A 21,562-nucleotide genomic window follows, 5' to 3' on the forward strand; every position below is an offset into this window, starting at 1 on the left:
GGTTCAACCGGACTAAACAAGGCTGGTGTGAACGCCACCTCAGACAAGGCGAAGAAATGCAAAAACTTTCTATCGGGGCATCGTAGACACAAAGTCTCAGTTTGTCACTTACGTCCGTTCCTGATTTATATCCAGTTTTTTCTGTAGTTAAAGGTTGTGTCTGGAGTTTTGTGCCCAAAAATAAACATGAGACTTATACAAATGAAATCTGTCTTAATAATCACTAAAATGACGGAGCTCAGGTGAAGCTACGTGCAGCAGAGTAGTTGGCTAGCTCAGGGCTGCTAGCTGCACTAGCTGTCTCTGATGCTAACGAGTGCTAGCACGTCTCTCTCTCTCAGCAGGGGGGCGACCGCCATTCCGAAGGACCGCCATTCCGACGGTCTGCCAGTCCGAAAATTCCCGAAGGTCCGTCATTTCGAACTTCCCGAGGGGCCGCCGTTCCGAATGTGTTTTATTTTGAAAATTGACCGGATTCTCTCGTGGTTTGACTTCCTGCCCGGCTTGACACGACGCGCCGCGGGGACAGCGCCCGACCGGCCCCTCCCCCTCCCCCTCCCCCTCCGCCTCCAAAGTTTCACCCAGGTGCGAGTCTGATGCATTACATCCATGGTCTGATGCAGCCGCGGCACTCCTGCTGAAAATAAATGTCCTTGCTCTGTGCTTTGGTTAGGTTTAGGCAATGTAGAAAGGAGTTGGTTAAGTTTAGTAAAAAGGTTAGGTAGAGGCCAATAAAATCGCAGTTAATATGTATCTCCCCCGGGAGTCGAACCCTGATCCACCGCGTCAAAAGCAGATGCTCTGACCACTACACTACCACCACAATTAGGCTTATTCACTCCGTGCCGTAAACCATTCAAGATTTTTTCAGGTTGGGAATGGCACCCTTTTCCCATAAATAATTAAGGGTCGGCATTCCGACAAATTAAAGTAAACGTTCGGAGTGGCGGCCCTTCGGAATGGCACCCTGGAACCCTCTCAGCAGCAGCATCAGGACCGCAAAGAAAAAGAAATCCAGTCTGAGTGAAGCGCTGGAGCCGCAGACCGATTCCCCACCGTCACCGACAACTAAAGCCTCGACCGGTAACAAGTATTAGGGCCGTTTTGGTGAGCTATCTCGATGCTAATTTCGGCTAGCGGTAGCGGTTAGCATCCGCCGCTAACAGCATCTTCCCAGCTCACCACAACGGCATTTTTAACGGCACGTTGCTGATGACGGTCAGCTATCGGCCCACGGCTCCAGCGCTTCTTTCGGACTGTATTTCCTTTCCTTTGTTGTCATGACAACCGCTGCTGTCTGGGGCAGGAGGCTACACAGCTTAGCCCGAGAGGAGGGGCCCAGTTTCAATGTTTTCTTTAAAAACGGCTACTCATCAGCTGAATTGGTGTCGTCTTATCCTGAGATTATTTGTTAAGATTGTGAACGCAGCCTGTTTCTGATTTATGTCCTGTTGTTCTGTAGTAAACTGTCGACAATTGTGCTCATGGATGAATGAATGAATTAAAGCAGAAGTAAGCGATCCCGTGGTTTTGGCTAACTTCCTGTCAGCCGATGGAGTTAGCAGTCCCCGCCCTCGTCCCTACGTCACCACATTCACGCGCATCCCTTGGCTGCACACACAGAGAGGACCGCCCCTTTATGCCGTTCTCTCTCCTCATTGGATAAAGGTTGTAGGATACAAGGAAAGTTTTCTCCTCGGCTCAGAGCAGAGCAGAGTGACTGACAGACCCGTGTTTCAGACCAAACACTCTATAGAAGTGATTGCTGTCGGAAGATACAACTATTTAAGACTTATATTAACACAAACATTCTGCTTACTTCTGCTTTAACATGTGATTGATTGATTGATTGATTTTTGTATATTGGGGCACTGACCTTGTCTCTGATGTGTGTCAGTGAAGCAGAGCTGTGGTCTGGACTGGACCTGCTGGTCTCGGTCCTCTGGTCCTGGTCCTGGTCCTGGTCCTGGTTCTGGTTCTGGTTCTGGTCCTCAGCCTGGTTCTCTTTGCTCTTCAGCGCCAGCGAGGTCAGGTCGATGATCTCCATCACAAAGTCGTGCACGTTCTCCTTCTCCTTCTTGTTGTTGTTGGAGGAGGAGGAGGTGGGGGAGGGGGAGGGGAGGAGGTGGCTGCAGCAGGAGGAGGAGGAGGAGTGGGAGTGGGAGTGGGAGCGGTGGCGTCTCTTCGGGGGAAGCGACGACTCCTTGTCTCGCACCTCCCTCCTCGTCTCCTCCGTCACGAACGAGGAGAACTTGAACTTCTCCTGGATGGTGATGGCTTTCCGTCCGCCACCGCTGCTGTTGGCCGCCATTGGCACTCTGCTACTGCTGCTGCTGCTGCTGTTGTTGTTGTTGTTGTGCAATGCATCATGGGATGTGCAGTCCTCCAGCGGGGAGAGGGAAGGAGGCGAGGGAGGAGCGGAGGAGGAGGAGCTGTGGCAGGGCAGCTCTCCTCGCAGCTCCCCCACCAACGAGGAGGTGCGCTTGTGCGTGAAGGGGAGGGGAAGGCGTTGTTGTTGTTGGCGATGACTCGGTTCTGTTTTCACATCCTGAACCGTCTCGCCTCCCGTCGCCGTAGTCGCCGTCGTCATGGCGAACACGTACGACGACGACAATGACGACGACGACGACGACTCCCCCTTCTTGGTGAAGACGCTCGACTCCTCCCTGAGGAGCGCGTCGTCCTCGTCCTCGTCGTCCTTCGCCCTCAGGCAGCTCTGCTCCACGTTGCCGTTCTCCACGTCGTCCACGAACTGGCTGATGTAGCTCCTCCTGGTGGCGTTCCTCCTGTTCTCCTCCTCCTCTTCCTCCTGCACCTCCTTCTTCTGCTGCACCTCCTTCTGCTGTTGCTCCTTCTGCTCCTTCTTCTTGTTGTTCACGTTTTGTGTCGTCGTTGTGCGGTTCAGGAAGCCGTGCGCCGCCTCCTTGTTGTTTTGGGAGGACGGGTGCGTTGTGGTGGTGGTCGTCCCGCACTGCAGCTCGTCGCGCAGGCTCGACTCGGTTTTGGAGGAGGAGGAGTAAGAGGAGGAGGCGCAGGAGGAGGAGGAGGCGCGAGGAGAGCGAATCCAGCTCTGCAGCTCCCTCTTCATGTACTCCAGCCCCAGCACGTAGGAGCCTTCCATCTCCTCCTCATCGTCCTCGTCGTTACCAGAGGAGACGCCGCCGCCGCTGAGCCGCTCCTCCTCCTCCTCCTCCTGCTCCTCCTGCTCCTCCTGCTCCTCGCCGTCCCGCACGCCCAGCTCCTCCTCGGTGAGCGTGAGCGTGGAGGAGGAGAGGAGGTCGCTGTCGTCCTCGTCCTCGTCCGTGCACGCCGAGGACACGTTGACGACCATGCTCAGGCTCGTCGCGTCCGCCTCGTCCATCCCTGCTCCTCCTCCTCCTCCTCCTCTGCTGTTTCCGTGGCTACAGCGCTTCCTGTTGCCGTTGCCATTGGCATTGGTTGCCATGGCGGGGTCCAGGAAGCCGTGGTGGTGGTGGTGGTGGTGGTGGCGTCGGTTCCTCAGCGTGGCGAAGTCCTCGGAGCCCAGCGACGAGTCCTCGGCGCTGCTGAGCTCCGTCAGCGACGTCGTGGCCGAGCTCTCGTTGATGAGCGACGGCGGTCCGCGCCGCCCCGAGCCGCCGGATGACATCATCATCATCCCGATCCCGGACAGCGGAGCGTGTCGGCCGCCGAGGGACGGGGAGGCGGGGAGGCGGCTCCTCGTCGGCGAGCTGCTCGGGAGCGCCATGTCGGAGACGCTGCGGGTCATCTTTGAATGAATGAATGAATGAATGACAATAAATATAAGACAGCAACACAAAATGACAACAACAAGACCTAAAGGGATACACCAACATTTTTTTTTGTGTCTATTTGATGTTTTGCAGTGTATATATGTGTATATATAAGTAACCCTCACCGCCAGAGGACTCTGGATGTTCTCCAGGCGCTTCAGGAGGTCCAGCGTTCTCCTGCTCAGCTCCCCGGATGTCGGCTCTCCTCCTCCTCCTTCTCCTTCTTCCTCCTCCTCCTCCTCCTTCTTCTTCCTCATCATCATCTTCCCGTCTCCGTCTCCTCCCACCTCCCTAAGGCTCGCCATGCTGCCGCCGGTCTCGGCCTCGGCCCCGGCGGCGGAGCTGCAGCGTCCGGCAGCGGCGGCGGCGGCCAGGCAGCTCTCCAGCGAGGCGCTGCGCTGCAGAGAGAGAGAGTCTCTGGAGGGGAAGAGCTCCACGCCGAGCGCCAGCAGAGACTCCAGAGAGGAGGTCTGGGAGGAGGAGGAGGCGCGGCGGCTCAGAGGGGGCGGAGTCTCCAGAGCTTTGAACTCTGTGACGCCACAGCGGGAGAGGAGGAGGGGGAGGGGCTTGGACGAGGCCTCGAAGTCTGAGTCAGAGTCGGCCGGCGTGAGGATCCCTCGGCCGTTGATCAGGATCTCCACCGCCTCTCCACCTCCTCTTCTCCTCCTCCTCTTCTCCTCCTCCCTAGTGCTCCTCCTCCATCCCTTCTCCTCCGTCTTGACTCTGTGATTGTACTTGTTGCTTCCGTCCTTCTTCCTCCTCTTCTCCTCCTCCTCCTCCTCCTCCTCCTCGTCGTTGTCTTCCTCTCCCTGGTTTTCAGAGTTGGTCGTCGTGTCGCTGACGATCCCGCTCTCGCACTCGGACCGCCGGCTGTTCGCCGACCGGCCGCTCCCTCTGCCGCCTTCTCTCTCGCTCTCCTCGCTGATCCTGTCTCCTCCTCCTCCTCGGCCGCTGGACGTCAGAAGGTCGGGGAGCGACTCGATGGAGGAGAAGGAGGAGTCTTTACTCAGGCTCTTCAGCAGGAGTTGCTTCTGCTGCTTCTGTTTCCCCAGTTTGGTTGTTTTGTGCAGAGCGGCGGGAAACGGCGAGAAGAGCTCCACGTGGTGCAGACTGTACACCTGAATGAATGAATTTATTTATTTAAAACAGGGACAATGCACAGAAAACATTAATCTTGTAGAACAAGAAGAGATGCTTTGAGCCAGGTTATAGCAACAATTGCTAATTTCCTTGAAACAAGTACCTGGTAGACGTTGTTGTTGTTGCTGCTGCTGCTGCTGCTGCCCGTCATCCTCGGCTGGTTCCCGGCTGCGTCCGAAGGCAGATCCCCCGGTTCAGACGGGTCGACGAGGTCGTGCAGCGTGAGGTCGGGTTCCCGCGGCTCCTCGGACTCGGTGATGGTCATGTCCGTCTCGTCCCACTCCCAGGAGTCGTCCGGCGCCGGAGCCACGGGAGCCACGGGACCGAGCGGCGGCACCGGGCTGATCTGACGGAGATCGACCAGACCTGGTTCAAGAAAGTTCCCAGGAACCTGAAGAAAGAGAAAGAGAGAGAGAGAGAGAGAGAGAAGAGAAGAAAACGTCACACAGGAAGTCAATAAGTCAAGTGTTTCAGCTCTAAAGGGATAGTTCAACATTTTGGCAAATTAGCCCATTGCCATAATCGCTATAATCGTAGCAGTAGGTTCGTTACCTTTAATTGTCGGTGCAAGCTATTTTTAGAACGGCGGAGCAGAGCCGTGAGCTGCTCAGAGCTACGCTACGGAGGCTCATGGGATTTCTTGGTTTCCCTCATCAAACTCATCGAATACACAATCCAACAACTCCACAACGCTCTGGTGGACAAGTTGTGACCTGCACATTCACCATGCTATGAGATAATAACACAACGTTACCACACAGAGTTGTTTTAGAGGGAAATACAGAGACTGCTTGATGAAAAACTGTCCCTGAAGGCAACGCACATCAGTGGTTTTGCATGAATTTCCCTCTAAAACAACTCTGTGTGGTAACGTTGTGTTATTATCTCATAGCGTGGTGAATGTGCAGGTCACAACTTGTCCACCAGAGCGTTGTGGAGTTGTTGGATTGTGTATTTGATGAGTTTGATGAGGGAAACCAAGAAATCCCATAATGAGCCTCCGCAGCGTAGCTCTGAGCAGCTCACGGCTCTGCTCCGCCGTTCTAAAAATAGCTTGCACCGACAATTAAAGGTAACGAACCTACTGCTATGATGACTATAGGGATTATGGCAATGGGCCAATTTGCCAAAATGTTGAACTATCCCTTTAAACGTCACGTGGTGGAGTCGATGAGTTACTGTTCATTATTCACCAAGTGGACATGAAGAGAATTAATTAAACAAGAAAAAAAACACATTAATAAACTCACAACTTCACTGCTTCAGATTAAACACTCTGTGTGTGTGTGTGTGTCGGTGTGTGTGTGTGTGTGTGTGTGTCAGTCACTCTGGTAATTATTATTATTGAATCCTAAATCAATCAAAAAATTCCTCGAAGCAAGTGTCACTTCCTTCAAACTGTCTAATTAAGTCTTGTCGAACACTAATTTCTAGAGGAAACAGAGTTAATGACTTCAGATCTTTCAACTTTTTTTCTGCAGAAACCCTCCAACGAGGCCGGTTCACTTCACATAAGTGAGTCGTTGCTTTATTTTATCATTTAAAGGGCAAACGCAAACGTTTTATTTTGAAGGAGAAACAGCTATGTTATGTCGTTGTGTGTTTTTCGGCATCAAACTCTTGTGTCATGAATCCCGTGTCCTCCCTCCGAGCGCTGATAGAACACGTCCTGTGATCGTTTAAAGAAAATAAATAAATAAATAAATGAATAAAATAAAATAAAAAGGAGTAAAAAAATCAGCCCACCCCAAAGCAATTGCTCATAAATCTCAACACAAATTATTCCGCTCTGGAACAAAGCGATGAATTATTCAAAAACGACTTCTGAGAGTAAAAAAAAAAACGGAGCTGAAAACCCCAAAGTAAATACGTAATCAAAATCCTTCAGAAAGCTCGGCTGTCTAAAAATATGCTTAGACACAGGAATTCTTCCCCTTCCACAGACATAATTATACAAATTGCTCCGCGTCTCATTAACAAGAGAGGGGGGTAATTCGTATTAGCCATTCATAGCCTATTAATCTAATAAACTAGTTGGCTCTGTGTGTGTGTGTATGTGTGTGTGTGTGTGTGTGTGAGTGGATATGGGTCTGTGTAATGAATTTCTATTAGATTTGTGTTTATTCCCCTTGTGCTGATAAGGGAGATGGGGGTAATGACTGAACTGGGGTTTTTTTTTTTTTTTTTTTTTGCCGCTGCAGACGCGTTCAAAAACACATTGAGCGCTGAGAGAGAGGGAGAGAGGCTATCAATCAGCCTAATCCAATCAAATCGAGTATTTGATGACCCACGAAAAACCTTGGAAATTATTTTATATCTTGTAATTTGTCTCGTTTCTGGGATTCGGTAACAGTTGAGCAGATGAATTGTGGGTAATTTTTTTGTTCCGGGGGTCAAAGACACAGGAAATGAACATGTGAAATGCTGCAGCGCCAGTCAGGACAGTGGTTTCCCTCCTCCTCCTCCTCCTCCTCCTCCTCCAGATGTTCCCCATGCGTGCTGCGTTCACAGACCCACGGTTTGTGTAGGATTTAGTGGCCTTGGAGGAATCTGAACAAAGACGCACTGAATTTATATCGTTGCTTTGTTTACACATCTGCAGCTGAAGCATCCAGACGAGACAACGACGCTCGGCGGGTTTTAAAAAAAAAGAAAAGAAAAAGATAAAAAACACCGATACCGAGGCGATAAAAACCTCTGGTCTGTCTCCAGATGTGCAGATCAGAACACAATGAACTATTTATATTTAATCAAAGTGTTCAGTCCAGGTTTAACTTCCTGTTAGCGAGAGGTTTAAGCTCCTCCTCCTCCTTATATACACAGACATTAATAGACGATGACAGAGCTGCAGTAACAACAGACCAGAGCACAGAGATCATCCATCGCTGATTGATTGATATTGATATTTAATGATCTTCACTTTTTTTATTATTTTATCTCATTTTACATTCATGTTTTTAATATTTTTCATTTGACGTCAATGCTGGAAATGCTTTCTTTAATGTAAAGGAGGATTATAATTATCAGTTCACCAGGTGTCAGCGGTTGAAACACTGAAGTTTTAACATTACTTTATGATAATATCAGTATCACACTGCAAAAACTCAAAATCTTACCAAGAATATTTGTCTTATTTCTAGTCAAAATGTCATTTCTAGTCAAAACAAATCTCATTATACTTAAAATAAGACTCATCACATTAAAAGCAGCTTGTTTTTAGACACTTTTTACTTCTTTCAAGCAGATTTTCACTTGAAATAAGTAGAAAAATCTGCTCGTGGAGCAAGTTTTTCTTCCTTATTACAAGCACAAAGAACTTGCTTTCACTGGCAGATTTTTCTACTTATTTCAAGTGAAAATTTGTTTGAAACAAATGAAAATTATCTCAAAACAAGTTCATTTTAAGTGGAAAGAGATTAGTTTTGACTAGAAATTAGACATTTTGACAAGAAATAAGACAAATATTCTTGGAAACATTTTGAGTTTTTGCAGTGCATCAGAAACATGGTGACGTGCATGAACACAGCAGCAGCAGCAGCAGCAGCAGCAGCAGCAGCAGCAGCAGCAGCAGCAGCTTGCTTTGGTTTCCCTCTGAAACGACATTGTTTTAGATGATTTTAGATGTTTTTTATGCGTCGGAGAGTGGAACTGTTATCATAAATTTCATTAAACTGTCGTCTGACCCTGAATATAATGACAATAAAGTCACAGCTCCTGAAACAGTTTGATCTACTACGCTGAGACTCTGAGACTCTTCACATGAACTTTATCAGAGTCTGGTGTTTACAGCAGCTCCTGCATTGTGTGTGTGTGTGTGTGTTGCTGTGTGTTTCTATGTGTGTGTTGTGTGACCTGTGTTGCAGTGTTTTTTTGGAGCTGGAAAATGGAAACTTTTTTTATTTTTTTTCCCATTAGCTGTGGTTTGACTGCTCCCATTTGTTAGCATAGCATGTGAAGGCCCAAGGAGAGCGCAGCTATCTGGCAGCATCTGGGTGATTATTCATGTGGCTGAGCTCCTCGTGGAGCCGGAGCTGCTGCTGCTGCTGCTTCCTTCTACTACTGCTGCTCCTCTGGTTGTCATAGCGCTGAGGGAGCAGCAGCATCACCGCCACCGCTGCTCTGATTCAAAATGAATAGAAGCGAACAGATAAATCACGGCTCCATGCAGACATGCAGGCTGCTGCTGCTGCTGCTGCTTTGAATGTAATTGCAAACGGTGAATGAAAAGCTCCATATGTTGCTCATAACTCCTCTCTAAAATATATTTCATAATCATGAGGGAAAGTGTTCTAAAATATAATTTCCATACATTACAGTACGTCCGACTTACAGGTATCTATATGTCTACGTATCTGCTGTGTGAAACCTCAACACAACAGACACACACACAGCACCCTGCAGCTTTAATTTAGACTCATTTACATGGAATCAGACGTTAAACAGCATCCGACGACGCCTCGGATACAGCATCACATGTTCAAGCTGAAGTGTGACGGGTCATGTGATCAGCTGCTGCCGTCAGATTCCTCCAGTCACACTCACGTCTACTGTGTATTATGGTCTGTATTAAATGATACATGAGATAAATCAGCAGTCTAAGGTATAAGTGCAGTATAATCCTGCAGCCGCCATGCGACACACAGTGAAACGGTCTGCATTTTGTAAAGTGTAAAAGTGTAAACTGGCCCATTGCCATAATCCCTATAGTCATAGCAGTAGGTTCGTTACCTTTAATTGTCGGTGCAAGCTGTTTTTAGAACGGCGGAGCAGAGCCGTGAGCTGCTCAGAGCTACGCTATACGGAGGCTCATGGGATTTCTTTCTTGGTTTCCCTCATCAAACTCATCAAATACACAATCCAACAACTCCACAACGCTCTGGTGGACAAGTTGTGAGCTGCACATTCACCACGCTATGAGATAATAACACAACGTTACCAGACAGAGTTGTTTTAGAGGGAAATACAGAGACTGTTTGATGAAAAACTGTCCCTGAAGGCAACGTGCATCAGCGGTTTTGCATGAATTTCCCTCTAAAACAACTCTGTCATTGTTCTTCTGAGCTTTTTTTTTACTGCTTTAGTGGTTCAATCAATGAATCTATTGATTAATTGATTTTAGTGTGAAACTTTGTCAGTGAGTAAAACTCTGCATTTTACATATAGAAAGATTTAAACAGGGATGATCTCATCAGATCAGAACTAGTAACTAATCACTACACACACACACACACACACACACACACAGAGGGAGGAGACAGAGAGAGAGAGAGAGAGAGAGAGAGCAGGAGAGGACGATCGTTTTATCACTCAGCACAAGTGTTTTTTATAAACCACCCAGATATATTCTCTCTCTCTCTCTCTCTCTCCTTTCCTCCCCCTCTCTCTTTATTCCTCTCCCATCTCCAGTAGAAGTGAAATTACTCTCCAGCCAGGCAGCGAGGTCAGAGTGTCTGGCCCCGGTTATTTGTCTTCTCCTCCACTACAATGTGTGTGTGTGTGTGTGTGTGTGTGTGTGTGTGTGTGTGTGTGAGTGTGGAGTTGGAGCGAGGGATGAGGAGAGAGAGGGAGAGAGAGAGAGAGAGAGAGAGAGTTCCTCCTGCTAAAGTAGAGATACTTTGCTAAATTCATGAATGAGACACCAGAAACACACACAACAACAAAACACTGAGTTTGGCGACGTCATGAAGGAGCAAAGGATCATGGGAGTTTCCGTTTCACATTTAAAAAGCTCTCGGTGGAGTTTCATGTTGGTTTTTAACTTTTATTTCTCTTCAAATTAAAACTTTATTTAGGAGTTAAAAAGAGACGAGTAATTACAGCGTTAACTTGTCAATAATCAATAACTGATCGTTAACTCCAAAACCTACATATTAAAATGAACTTTCCTAAAGGGATAGTTCAACATTTTGGCAAAATGGCCCATTGCCATTATCGCTATAGTCTTAGCAGTAGGTTCGTTACCTTTAATTGTATAATAAATTGTATATAACACAACGTTACCAGACAGAGTTGTTTTAGAGGGAAATTCATGCAAAACTGCTGATGCGCGTTGCCTTCAGGGACAGTTTTTCATCAAGCAGTCTCTGCATTTCCCTCTAAAACAACTCTGTCTGGTAACGTTGTGTTATTATCTCATAGCGTGGTGAATGTGCAGCTCACAACTTGTCCACCAGAGCATTGTGGAGTTGTTGGATTGTGTATTTGATGAGTTTTATGAGGTTAAACCAAGAAATCCCATAATGAGCCTCCGTAGCGTAGCTCTGAGCAGCTCACGGCTCTGCTCCGCCGTTCTAAAAACAGCTTGCACCGACAATTAAAGGTAACAAACCTACTGCTATGACTATAGGGATTATTATGGCAATGGGGCCAATTTGCCAAAAATGTTGAACTATCCCTTTAAAACACCACCCAAGAAGGGAAAGGTTTCCTTTCTAATGGAGATCAACAGCAGTTCCTTTCATCCTCTGCTCTCTGCTGCTCAGGTTTCTGTGTTGACGTGTTTTTAGGGGAAGTTAAATCTGCTCATGATGGAAATTGACTTTATATAAAAAAAATAAAAAGAGAGAAAGTGAGTTTGTGTTTTGTTCCAGAGTTGATGCTTATTTGAGAAAACATTGTGACACCGTCTCAGGTTGTAAAAGATTGTTCCACGGCTAAAAAAACACAAAAAACAAAACTAAACACACACACACACACTCACACTCTCAACACGGCGGCTTCAATTACAGCACCATCTGTCTTTCACGGCGGATTTTAGCATCAAATCAAACTCTGACATGCTCAGTGAGTGTAACAGTGCGTCAGCTGATTGCCTGCAGCGCCGAGTGACGGATGCAAAGCGTAAATGTCAGCCGGCTCTAACCTGCTGCTCTCCCAGCTCTCTCTTCAGTCGGTTCTGCCACTGCAGCGCCTGCATCACGATCGCCTCCCACCTCCTCTCCAGGTTGATTGACAGCAGCTGCAGGGCCTCCCGGTGCTGCTCCGCCTCTGGGCCCACCTCCGCCATGGGGCCCGACTGTCCCAGAGGTGGAGAGAGAGGGGTTTTAGTACAAGTATATATATAAAGGTGATTATCATATTAATCTTCATTTCTGAGAGCGATCGATCAGCCGCCTCTGGTCTCTGTGAGGTGTTGGTGTCGTCGGTGATGATGACGAAGCAAGGGTGCGTTTGTTTTACTCACCTGACTTTGCTGCAGCAGCTTCTGGCAGAGTTTGAGGACGGAGGCGACTCCTCGACGTCGAGCTCGGACCTCCGAACACAGAGACTGAGAGAAAGAAAGAGACAGAGAGAGAGAGAGAAGGTCAGCTCTCAAACAGAAACAGAACAGAAGTTTAACTCGACTTGAGTTTATGGTTTTGTCTTATTTCATCTCAGCTGACGATCAATAAATACACTGAGTTTCATGATACCGTTGGTACAAGATGTTTGGAGGACGTTGGATTTTTGGGGATTTTGAACCTGATGTCACATCAGTCCTGATTCTGACGCCCTATCCACATGAAAACCTTTTTATATATATGTATATAGATGGAAAAACAGTAACAGTAACAGAGTTTTTACTGTTAAAGGTACATTGTGTAGGAATTCCTCCCATCTAGCGTTGCGGTTGTACCAAACAACTCAGTCGTATTTTTCATGCTGCATTCACCTGAAATTGGGCAGATGGCAGACGGACGACAGCCGCTGGACGTAACGGCATAAACAAGCCTCTATGTAAACAAGTGGCAAAACAATACACGTGACAACATGTTGTCATGGCGATGTCGTATTGTTTTACCGGCTTTCTCTGGACTTCTGTGACTAAAATGACATCTGGTTTGTTAGCGACGGCCGTCTGCCCGACTGCAGGTGAATGCAGCATCAGTGTAACGCTCCATTCCTCCTCACTGCGTTACCGCGGTGACTTTTCACAGACGCCACCTCCACCTGAGCCGACAGCTCCGGTGTCTCCGCTGAGTTTCCGTGGTTTCCTACCGTCACGCTGCCACTGAAGGTAAAAACATGACGACACCACATGGCAGCAGCACCGAGCTTACCGTCTCCATGGAGATATGAATGATATGAACGGCTCATTCATTACTGATTGATGAAAAACAGACTTTTGAATGAAATAATCGATTTTCTTGAATAGATAACAGGAGAAGTTACACAATGTCCCTTTAACTTGATTCACTGTTTTGTTGAGTGTGTGTTTAAATCTTCTGGATAAACTGTTGTCAGTCTGTTAATCTGCAGTTAAACTACGACCCGAACAACTGTAAAAACAAACCAGAACAAACAACAAAGTGTTTTTATTTATTAAATTCCGGTCATTCAGCTTCGGTTTATTAGCATAAAGTCAAATTCAGCTCACAGAGCCTTCATCAGCAGTAACGGTGCATAAAATAAATGACAACAGCCAATATTCCCTCTCTGCCTCCGTCTCTGCCTTTCGTCTAATAAATGCAAAAAAAAAAAAAAAGAGAGAGAAAAAGAGGAAAACAACAGAAACACACGGATTGGCAGCGCCTATTATAAATCACTATATGCTGATGAGTTTCCACACGCAAAGGTCAGCCAGTGTGTGTGTGTTTGCATGTTTGAATGTTTACATATGCATGCATGTGCACAAGAGTGGGTGTGTGTGTGTGTGTGTGTGCAAACATATGCATGTATTTCTATCTGTGTGTGTGTGTGTGTGTGTGTGGTTGCCACGGTGAATAGAGGGGACAGCCTTACTCCTCTGCAGCAGCGACCAAACACGTCCAAGCCCCAAACTGTTTATGCTAATCCTGGCTGCTCGCTGAAAAGCACTTCCTTTACATTTTCTTTACATTTTTCCAATAAATATTAAACACTATTACAATGAAATGGGATTCTCTCTCTCTCTCTCTCTCTCTCTCTCTCACACACACACACACACACACACACACTCTTCCTCTTCCTCACACACACTCAACTCTTCTCCTCCTGTCTTTCATCTCCTCCTTCTCGCTCTCTTCAGTTTAGCATATTTGTGGCTCGCCTTGTTGTCTAAACAGGAGATGGGGATGCAGAATACAGCAGACAGGATCAAGAGGACAAGCCCGGTGTGTGTGTGTGTGTGTATGTGTGTGTGAGTGGGTGTGTGTGTGTGTGTGTGTGTGGCTGCAGATAAATTTATTCCAAACAGGAGGTGTGTATTACATTGAAGGAGGAGGCTCTAAACAACAACCAAATGACTGAGTGATTCTGCAGCAGACGGCTGGAGGAAGCACAGGAAGATGAATTTAACTAAATTGAAGCTGCAACAATAATTCAGCGTGTTAAGAGTCGAAAGGGACGACGGTCGTAACTCTGCACACAGTCTGGGTCAACACACACACGCGGTCTAACACACTGACGGAGAAGAGAAAATGCCTCCACTCGTCTGTTTCAGTAGAAACACGAGGGAGTTTCCTCACGTCGTCGATCAGAAGTCTGATGTTTTAAGTTTGTTTCCCTGCAGCTACGTTTCATTTACGTTGTCCGGTGCTAAAACACACAGCAGATCTGTGTGTTTGAATGAAACACAGAGTTAAAGCTGCAGCTGATTCATCAGTTAATTCATTATAATAGTTCTACCGGTTCGAGAAGTAATCGACCAATCACAGCTTCGTGGGTGGGATTACAAATGGAGATGTCATAATCATCTTCTTTATGCCAAAAAAATGGCAAAACAAAAATAAATGTTGATGAAATTGATTTATATAGATATGCATTAAAAGCTATCGCTACATTGCTAACATTAGCATTAGCAATAGATAACTTGAAACATTTTGAGTTCAGGATCAAATTTTATTCCTTTTCTCACCCAACAGCTGTTTCCAGAGCTGGAAATAAACACATTTTAACAAATGCTTTGCTTCTTTTCTTCTACCGATGTTAGCATGCTAACAAGCTAGCCACGGCCTAGCCAAAACCACCATTTTCCGATACTGAGTCACTGCAGCACCACCTGTTCCCTGCAAGGAAACCTACAAATATCCAACTTGGTGATGTAAACAGGAAGTTTAATGCGACAAAACTCAAGCGAAACCTCCACCACACTGCAAAAACACTACTTAAAATAAGACTCATCACATAAAAAGCAGCTTGTTTTTAGACACTTTTTACTTCTTTCAAGCATATTTTCACTTGAAATAAGTAGAAAAATCTGATAGTGGAGCAAGTTTTTCTTTCTGCAGATTTTTCTACCTTTTTCAAGTGAAAATTTGTTTGAATCAAATGAAAATTATCTAAAAACAAGTTAAATTTTAGATGATGAGTCTTATTTTAAGTGGAAAGAGATTAGTTTTGACTAGATATGAGACATTTTGACAAGAAATAAGACAAATATTCTTGCAAAGATTTTGAGTTTTTGCAGTGCAGTATTAACAAGGACTCTCATAAGCTACAGTGGTGGTTCAGTCTGGTCGTTACACTCATTAATGAACCGTGTAGCGGTTAGTATGGAAACATGTTTCTATCATTGTATCTCACACACAAACAAACTGATGACACAACAACTCTTCGCGCTTCAGTTTCATGTCGCTCCACGACCCAGGTTCTTAAATATCCAGATGTTTAATGAGGGAGAACATGTGTTTCTCCCAACTTGAATGGTTCTAATGTATGTAATGAAAACATTTTAACAGACTAATCTGATGAACATCGGCTTCGTCGTTGTCATCAGAGTCCTGATCGAAGTTCGGTCGGCTCCAGACAGCAAAAAGTCTTTTCTCTCAGAGTTTATTTTTAGCCGGAGAAGAGAAACAGAGAATCCTAAGTCTCTATTGTTTCTGCACTGCTGGTTTTTATGCACTGATCCCTCGTTCTTTCCCTCCTCTCTCTCCTGCTCTCTCTATGGCCGGTCGAGCCTGGCTGGGCCCATATTGACTCAGAGGGCTCTACAGACACAGTCGGACAAATATTTGCTAAAAAGCTTTCCTTCCAAAATACATGGAAAGCCGTGGAGTGGCTGCAAAGAAAAGAAAGAAAGAAAGACAGAAAGGGAAAAAAAGAGACGGCGAATGCAGAGGGAGGGATGAGACGGACAGAAAAGCCAAAAAACAAAAGTGTGAGATAGGTCGGCAGAGAGGAACAGGAGAGGAACCGGGAACAGAGGAGGAGGAGGAGGAGGAGGAGAGATGGAAGATTAAAGTGAAACAGTGAAATACCATAGAGGAAAGAGACAAGGGAGAAAGACAGGAAATGAAAAAGATCAAAAGGAGAAACTGTGATATCAGATAAGACTCGATCGGGATTCCTAAAAACGTTTAACGCTGCAAATCGGAAAAAAGAAAAAAAAACATTTAAAAGGTTGAATGTGGTTTGTTTTGTTTCTTTTTGCAGATGATGAACAGCTGCTTCTTTGTTTTCTTCTTCCAACAGCAGCTGGAGTCGACTCGACACCTTCACGTCTGAGGAGAAGCTGCTCACTGCTGGGTTGGGATGGGAATAGGAATCAATCCGGCTTCCACAAAACGATGCATCGCCGCTGCGTTTTACTTCTGGTCTGATTCATGTTCACACCGAAACATTAAAGCATACAACTGAGAGAGAAAACTCACTGATTGGTTCAGTTTGGTTGATGTCATTCTGCATCAACAGACTTTATTGATTTAGGTCAGGAAATCACATCAATCATGGTATTCGGGTCGCTGACCAGCTTTTACAGCTTCATGTCTGTTAAGGTCGTCTGGTATCGCAGAGTTTCAGGTTGTGATGCTTGATCCAGTATCTTGAAGACCCTGATCTCTGTGGCAGGACTTCTTGTTCTGTAAACGGCTCTTTAAAGCCACTTTCCCACTAAAATTAGCAGGTCGACACAGGTTTTTTAAATGCTGGTCGATCTGCTAACAATAGGCATTTGGCACCTTTCCCATTGACCAAAACGAGCCGGGTCTGACCCCCCGCTGGCAAGCTGCGTGGCTCTGGTGACGTCGTGAGTGAGTGCGACAGAATTCAGGGAAGTAAACAATGAATGAAAATGAAAATGAAAAAACGAATTTCCCTGTCTTGCCAGTGCTGCGACATGTTGATCAAATCCCAGTCTCGAATGCGAGCAGAGCTTTGTTTTGGTATGTGATATGAGACGCGACTGGTGCGATGTTATGACATGGCGTTACGTAACGTAGCGGGTTGACCCGGGTCTGGCATTTTCCACTGCAAGCCGATCAGAGCCGAGCCGATTGAAGGCAAAAAGGCGACACGCCAAAGCTATCCTTGAATGTATTTTGGGCTGAGCACAGAGAGATGTGCATGACACTTAAATAAAAATAATCAATCAATCATGAAGGCGATTTTAACCTGCCTTGCTTGCCGAATCGTTTGACGCGGGTTGATGCGCCTTTCCCACTGCCACCAAAAGCTGATTGTTAGCGGGTTTAAACATGTTTTTTGGCCAGTGGGAAAGGGGGTAAAGGGGTATAAGACTTTAAGGTTGTGTTTGGACTTGTTTTCCTGCTGCAGAATGACTTTGGGACCAATCAGGTGCCTTCTTGATGGGATCGTGCGATGCATATGAATCCAAAGTCCCTAAAACCTTTGCACAGTTCATCACTTCCTTTTTGGCCACCAGAGCTTCAATCAGGAACCAACCAAACCAAAACGAGCAAATGCAAAAGTTTGTTCAAGTCTTCGTACTTTGAGGCTTTGAAGATGGAGAGTGATGAACCAGGCGATCCAGCTGAAGGTTGAAGGTGAAGATCTTGATTCAGTCAATGGGAACCAAAGAGACGATGGAGATAAACCGCAGAAATCTCCTTTACAGACGTGTCTGACAGAGTCTTGAAGACAAAGACAGAAGCTCAGACAATGTGGAGGAGCTCAGAGTAGAGAGAACGAAGGGTCTTCATGTTGGAGGAACTCAAAAACAAACTGGTTGGACTAAGACGACGTTTCCCATCTGGTTGGAGAAGAATCGGGATCGACCTCTTGAAGAAGTGGAGAATGAAGCTGATGTTTGTCCTCAGGATGAGTCAGTAAAGAAGGTTAACAAGAACCAAAGGAACTCCAAGAAGAACTGTTGTTTCACGTTCAAGGTCGACCAACAGGAGAGAAAAAACAATAAGCGACGTCTTTATCTCCTCATTTGTTTTTTCTCTCTCTCTCATCACCCTCTTGTAGGAGGGGTGACCGAACTGGGATAAACAAAATGAAGAGGATCTGCTCTCCTCCTCCTCCTCTAATTCCCTCTTCACCCTCTCTCTCTTTCTTTCTCTCAAGCTTGATCTCTCTCTCCCTCCATCCCCCCCTCTATCTCTCTCGTTCTTAAATCTCCCTCTCCCTAAAAACAAAATCCTCTTAACTCTCCTCCACCTCCTCATCTCCACAATCTAATTACCGAGACCTGCCGTGAAGAGAGGGATGTAGGAAGAGAGAGAGAGGAGGAGGAGGAAGGAAGGAAGGAAAAGAGTAAAGACAGACAGAGGAGAGTGGAGGTTGTCGGAGCGTTTGAGGGTAAAACACTTTGAAATGACAGAGACGAGAAACAGGAAGTCGTCTGTTGAAGTTGATAAAAACACAAACAGTTCAAGAGTTCAACGTCGTCTGACTTTGAACTGAGTTTTTATTTTTTTTTATTCCTGAAAAACTCGTCGTCAGAAATCAGAACTGATCTGAGAGAAACACTCGACTGTACAAGAACATTATGAGACAATAAAGAGTATAAATGACCTGAGAGAGTGAGACGGAGAGAAAAAATACAGAGATACAGAAAAGAGACGAGAGGAAGACGATGATGGTGAAGTGTTGATGATTTAATAAAGATGCCGGTTGGAGAAGAAGTTGTGTGGCCAAGACCAAGACCATTTCCAAGACCATCACTGTATTCAGTCCACTGCAAAAACTCAAAATCTTACCAAGAATATTTGTCTTATTTCTACTCAAAATGTCATTTCCAGTCAAAACAAATCTCATTATACGTAAAATCACATAAAAAACAGCTTGTTTTTAGACACTTTTTACTTCTTTCAAGCATATTTTTTACTTGAAATAAGTAGAAAAATCTGACAGTGGAGCAAGTTTTTCTTTCTTATTACAAAAAACTTACTTTCACTGGCAGATTTTTCTACTTATTTCAAGTGAAAATGTGTTTGAAACTATTTGAAAACAAAAGAACCTATGTTAACTCCCAACTCCTGCCTTATTGCGAGACATATCTGCAGTTCGATCAACCCTAGATAACCTCCTTACGCAAGATGAAGAGACCAAACTTCAATTTATTAGACAAAGATTTTATGAACATGGGAATAAACCTGGAAAGTATTTAGCCTAGCTTACCAAAAAAAGATCAAAATCACAATCTATTGCAGCCATTTGTGATGCTCAGAATAATCACATATACTGTATGATAATAAGTTCATAAATGACACCTTTTTTAAGAATTTTATTGTAGATTGTATGCATCTGAACAACCATGTGACGCACCTGACTTAATGGAGATTTTTTTTTCTCAGCTTAACTTGCCTACTATATCAACTTAATGTTCCATTTCCAGAGAGGAAGTACTGAGTGCTATAAAAACCTTACAAAACGGGTTTAGTAGCAAATTTTATAAAGAATTGAATTGATTTTTAGTCCAACTATTTGAATTATCTGGTCTGGAGGAAACATCCAGAGCCCAGTTCGACTGAGACCGAGAACCTTGAAGGACCTTGAAGATGTGGTCTCAAGTCTGGTCTTTCCAGTACGACAACATTATCTGATCTTAATGAAAACCTGTCAAACCTCTTTAAGTTTAACACAACATAAAGTGATGATGATAACACAGGTAACAGTCTTCTTTTTATAAAAATGAAGAACGAGTGAGAAAAAACAGAGGACAGAGAGCAAAGGAAGACAGTAATGGAGAGAGACAAAGATGGAAAAATACAGAAGAAGGAAGAGGAGGAGGAGGAAAAAGGACCGAACGAGAATCCGAAAGAAGGAAACGACAGAGAGAGAAACAAAGAGGAAGGACAGAAGACAAGGACAAAGTGTAAAAGTAGGAGGAGACAGAAGTAAAGAAGAGACAGTCAGAGAGAGAAGGAGGGAATAGAAGGAGAATTTTTGGCAGCTTGCTCAGTGACCCAGTGGATATTTCAATCAATTACCATTAATTAGAAATCTCTGATTAATTCTATTTGTTGATTAAGTCAATTAAAACCACAAGCACTCGTTATCGCACAACGAGCCTAATGAATTCCTGTCGACAATTTGCTCCCACACACACACACACACACACACACACACACACACACACACACACACACAGTGCAGCAGCAGCTCATACCGCCTACAGCTACCAAAAGTTTGTCGTTTGCACACTCTTCCCTCTTTTCTCTCTGCTCCGTTTTCACTCCGTCTTCATTTCTCTGTCGTATTTTAAATTTTGTCCGTCCGCCTTAGTGAAAAAATAAAATAAAATTTAAAAAAAAGGACAGGAAGTGCAGCGGTCCGTCCCTCTGGAGACATGGACGACCTCGTCCTCTAACCTGAAGGCCTGCAGCTCCCACAATGCACCGGGGCTCCAGAGACCTCGGGGGTCCTTGGACCTGGACTCCAGGTAGAACACACAAGGTTGTTGTGGACCAGACCAGCAGACGCACAACCACAACCACAACCTCCCTCCTCACGGTGAAAGTCGGGGGTTTGATAAAGAAACTTTCTGCTTTTCCAGTAAAACACAAACCAGAAATAGAATATAAATTGTTTGTGTTGCGCTGTTTTTAACAAGTGTACGGTGTCCTTGAGTGTTTAGAAAATATAAATAAAATGTATTATTATTATTATTATTATAAAAAGAACAAGATCTTTGGGAAAAGTTAGACATTATTTAATAAATTATTATCTTATTTGTTTTTATAGGTCTAATGTTTTTTAATCTGCAATCTGTTTATCTAGATTTACATTGTGTATTTAATCATAGTTAGTTCTGATTCGACCTCATTGTGTTGTTGTATCTTTATGTATTATATGGATTGTTGAATTTTTTGCATTATAATATAATATAATATAATATAATCATCTTTTTACTCTTTCTTTGTGTATTGAATGACATGTTATTTATTTAGTGTGTGGTATTTTATGTGGTGAAGCCAAAGACAAATTTCCACATTGTGGACAATAAAGGAAAGTTTAAAGATATAGATGAAGATAGATAAAAACTTTATTGATCCCTTTGAGGAAACCCCTTCAGGAAATTTTGTTTGCAGTTGCAGCGTCATATGAAAAAAGAGAAAACGGGAAAGAATACGCAAACAAAAAAACAAAAACACAATTCTAACAAAAAGAATATGGTCCAGCAACAAAAACTTAAAAAGGTCAAACATGTGCAAAGGTAATTCTATTCTATTCTATTCTATTATTGCATTTTTATCAGTGTGTTGTAGCACTTTGGTCGATCTTGGCTTGTTTTCAAATGTACATTAGAAATAAATGTGACCTTGACCTTTGACATTATGGTTTTTAAGGCGTGTGACCTCCCTGACAAGACTCTCTGACCTGAAAAGGGTTATTCTACACAAATTAGAAATGAAAAATAGAAAATAAGTTTAGAAATATGATGATTCATAATTTGTGAAAAGGAGACAGCAGCCGACAACCTGCTCCACCACAGGTGAACTTACTGTAAAGAAAGTCAAAGAGACAAACTGTGTTTCCATAGAGACGGAGAGTTAACAGGT

The 21,562-nt window shown here is 44.8% G+C and overlaps 1 protein-coding gene across 1 annotated transcript in view; it reads right to left on the reverse strand.

Moving 5' to 3' along the window:
- Positions 1-21,562, reverse strand: part of akap6 (A kinase (PRKA) anchor protein 6) — a 228,035-nt gene that overhangs the window by 14,503 nt on the left and 191,970 nt on the right. The window contains exons 18-22 of the mRNA XM_085767983.1: positions 12,097-12,180; positions 11,776-11,928; positions 5,017-5,304; positions 3,893-4,891; positions 1,877-3,748 (exon numbers count right to left, since the gene is read on the reverse strand). Coding sequence (XP_085624109.1) covers positions 1,877-3,748; positions 3,893-4,891; positions 5,017-5,304; positions 11,776-11,928; positions 12,097-12,180 — 3,396 coding nt within the window. The remainder of the gene's footprint in view (positions 1-1,876; positions 3,749-3,892; positions 4,892-5,016; positions 5,305-11,775; positions 11,929-12,096; positions 12,181-21,562) is intronic.

Source organism: Trachurus japonicus, chromosome 22 (genome assembly GCF_045865225.1).
Source record: "Trachurus japonicus isolate A0001 chromosome 22, Traja_1.0".
In the NCBI taxonomy this organism is placed as follows: domain Eukaryota; kingdom Metazoa; phylum Chordata; class Actinopteri; order Carangiformes; family Carangidae; genus Trachurus; species Trachurus japonicus.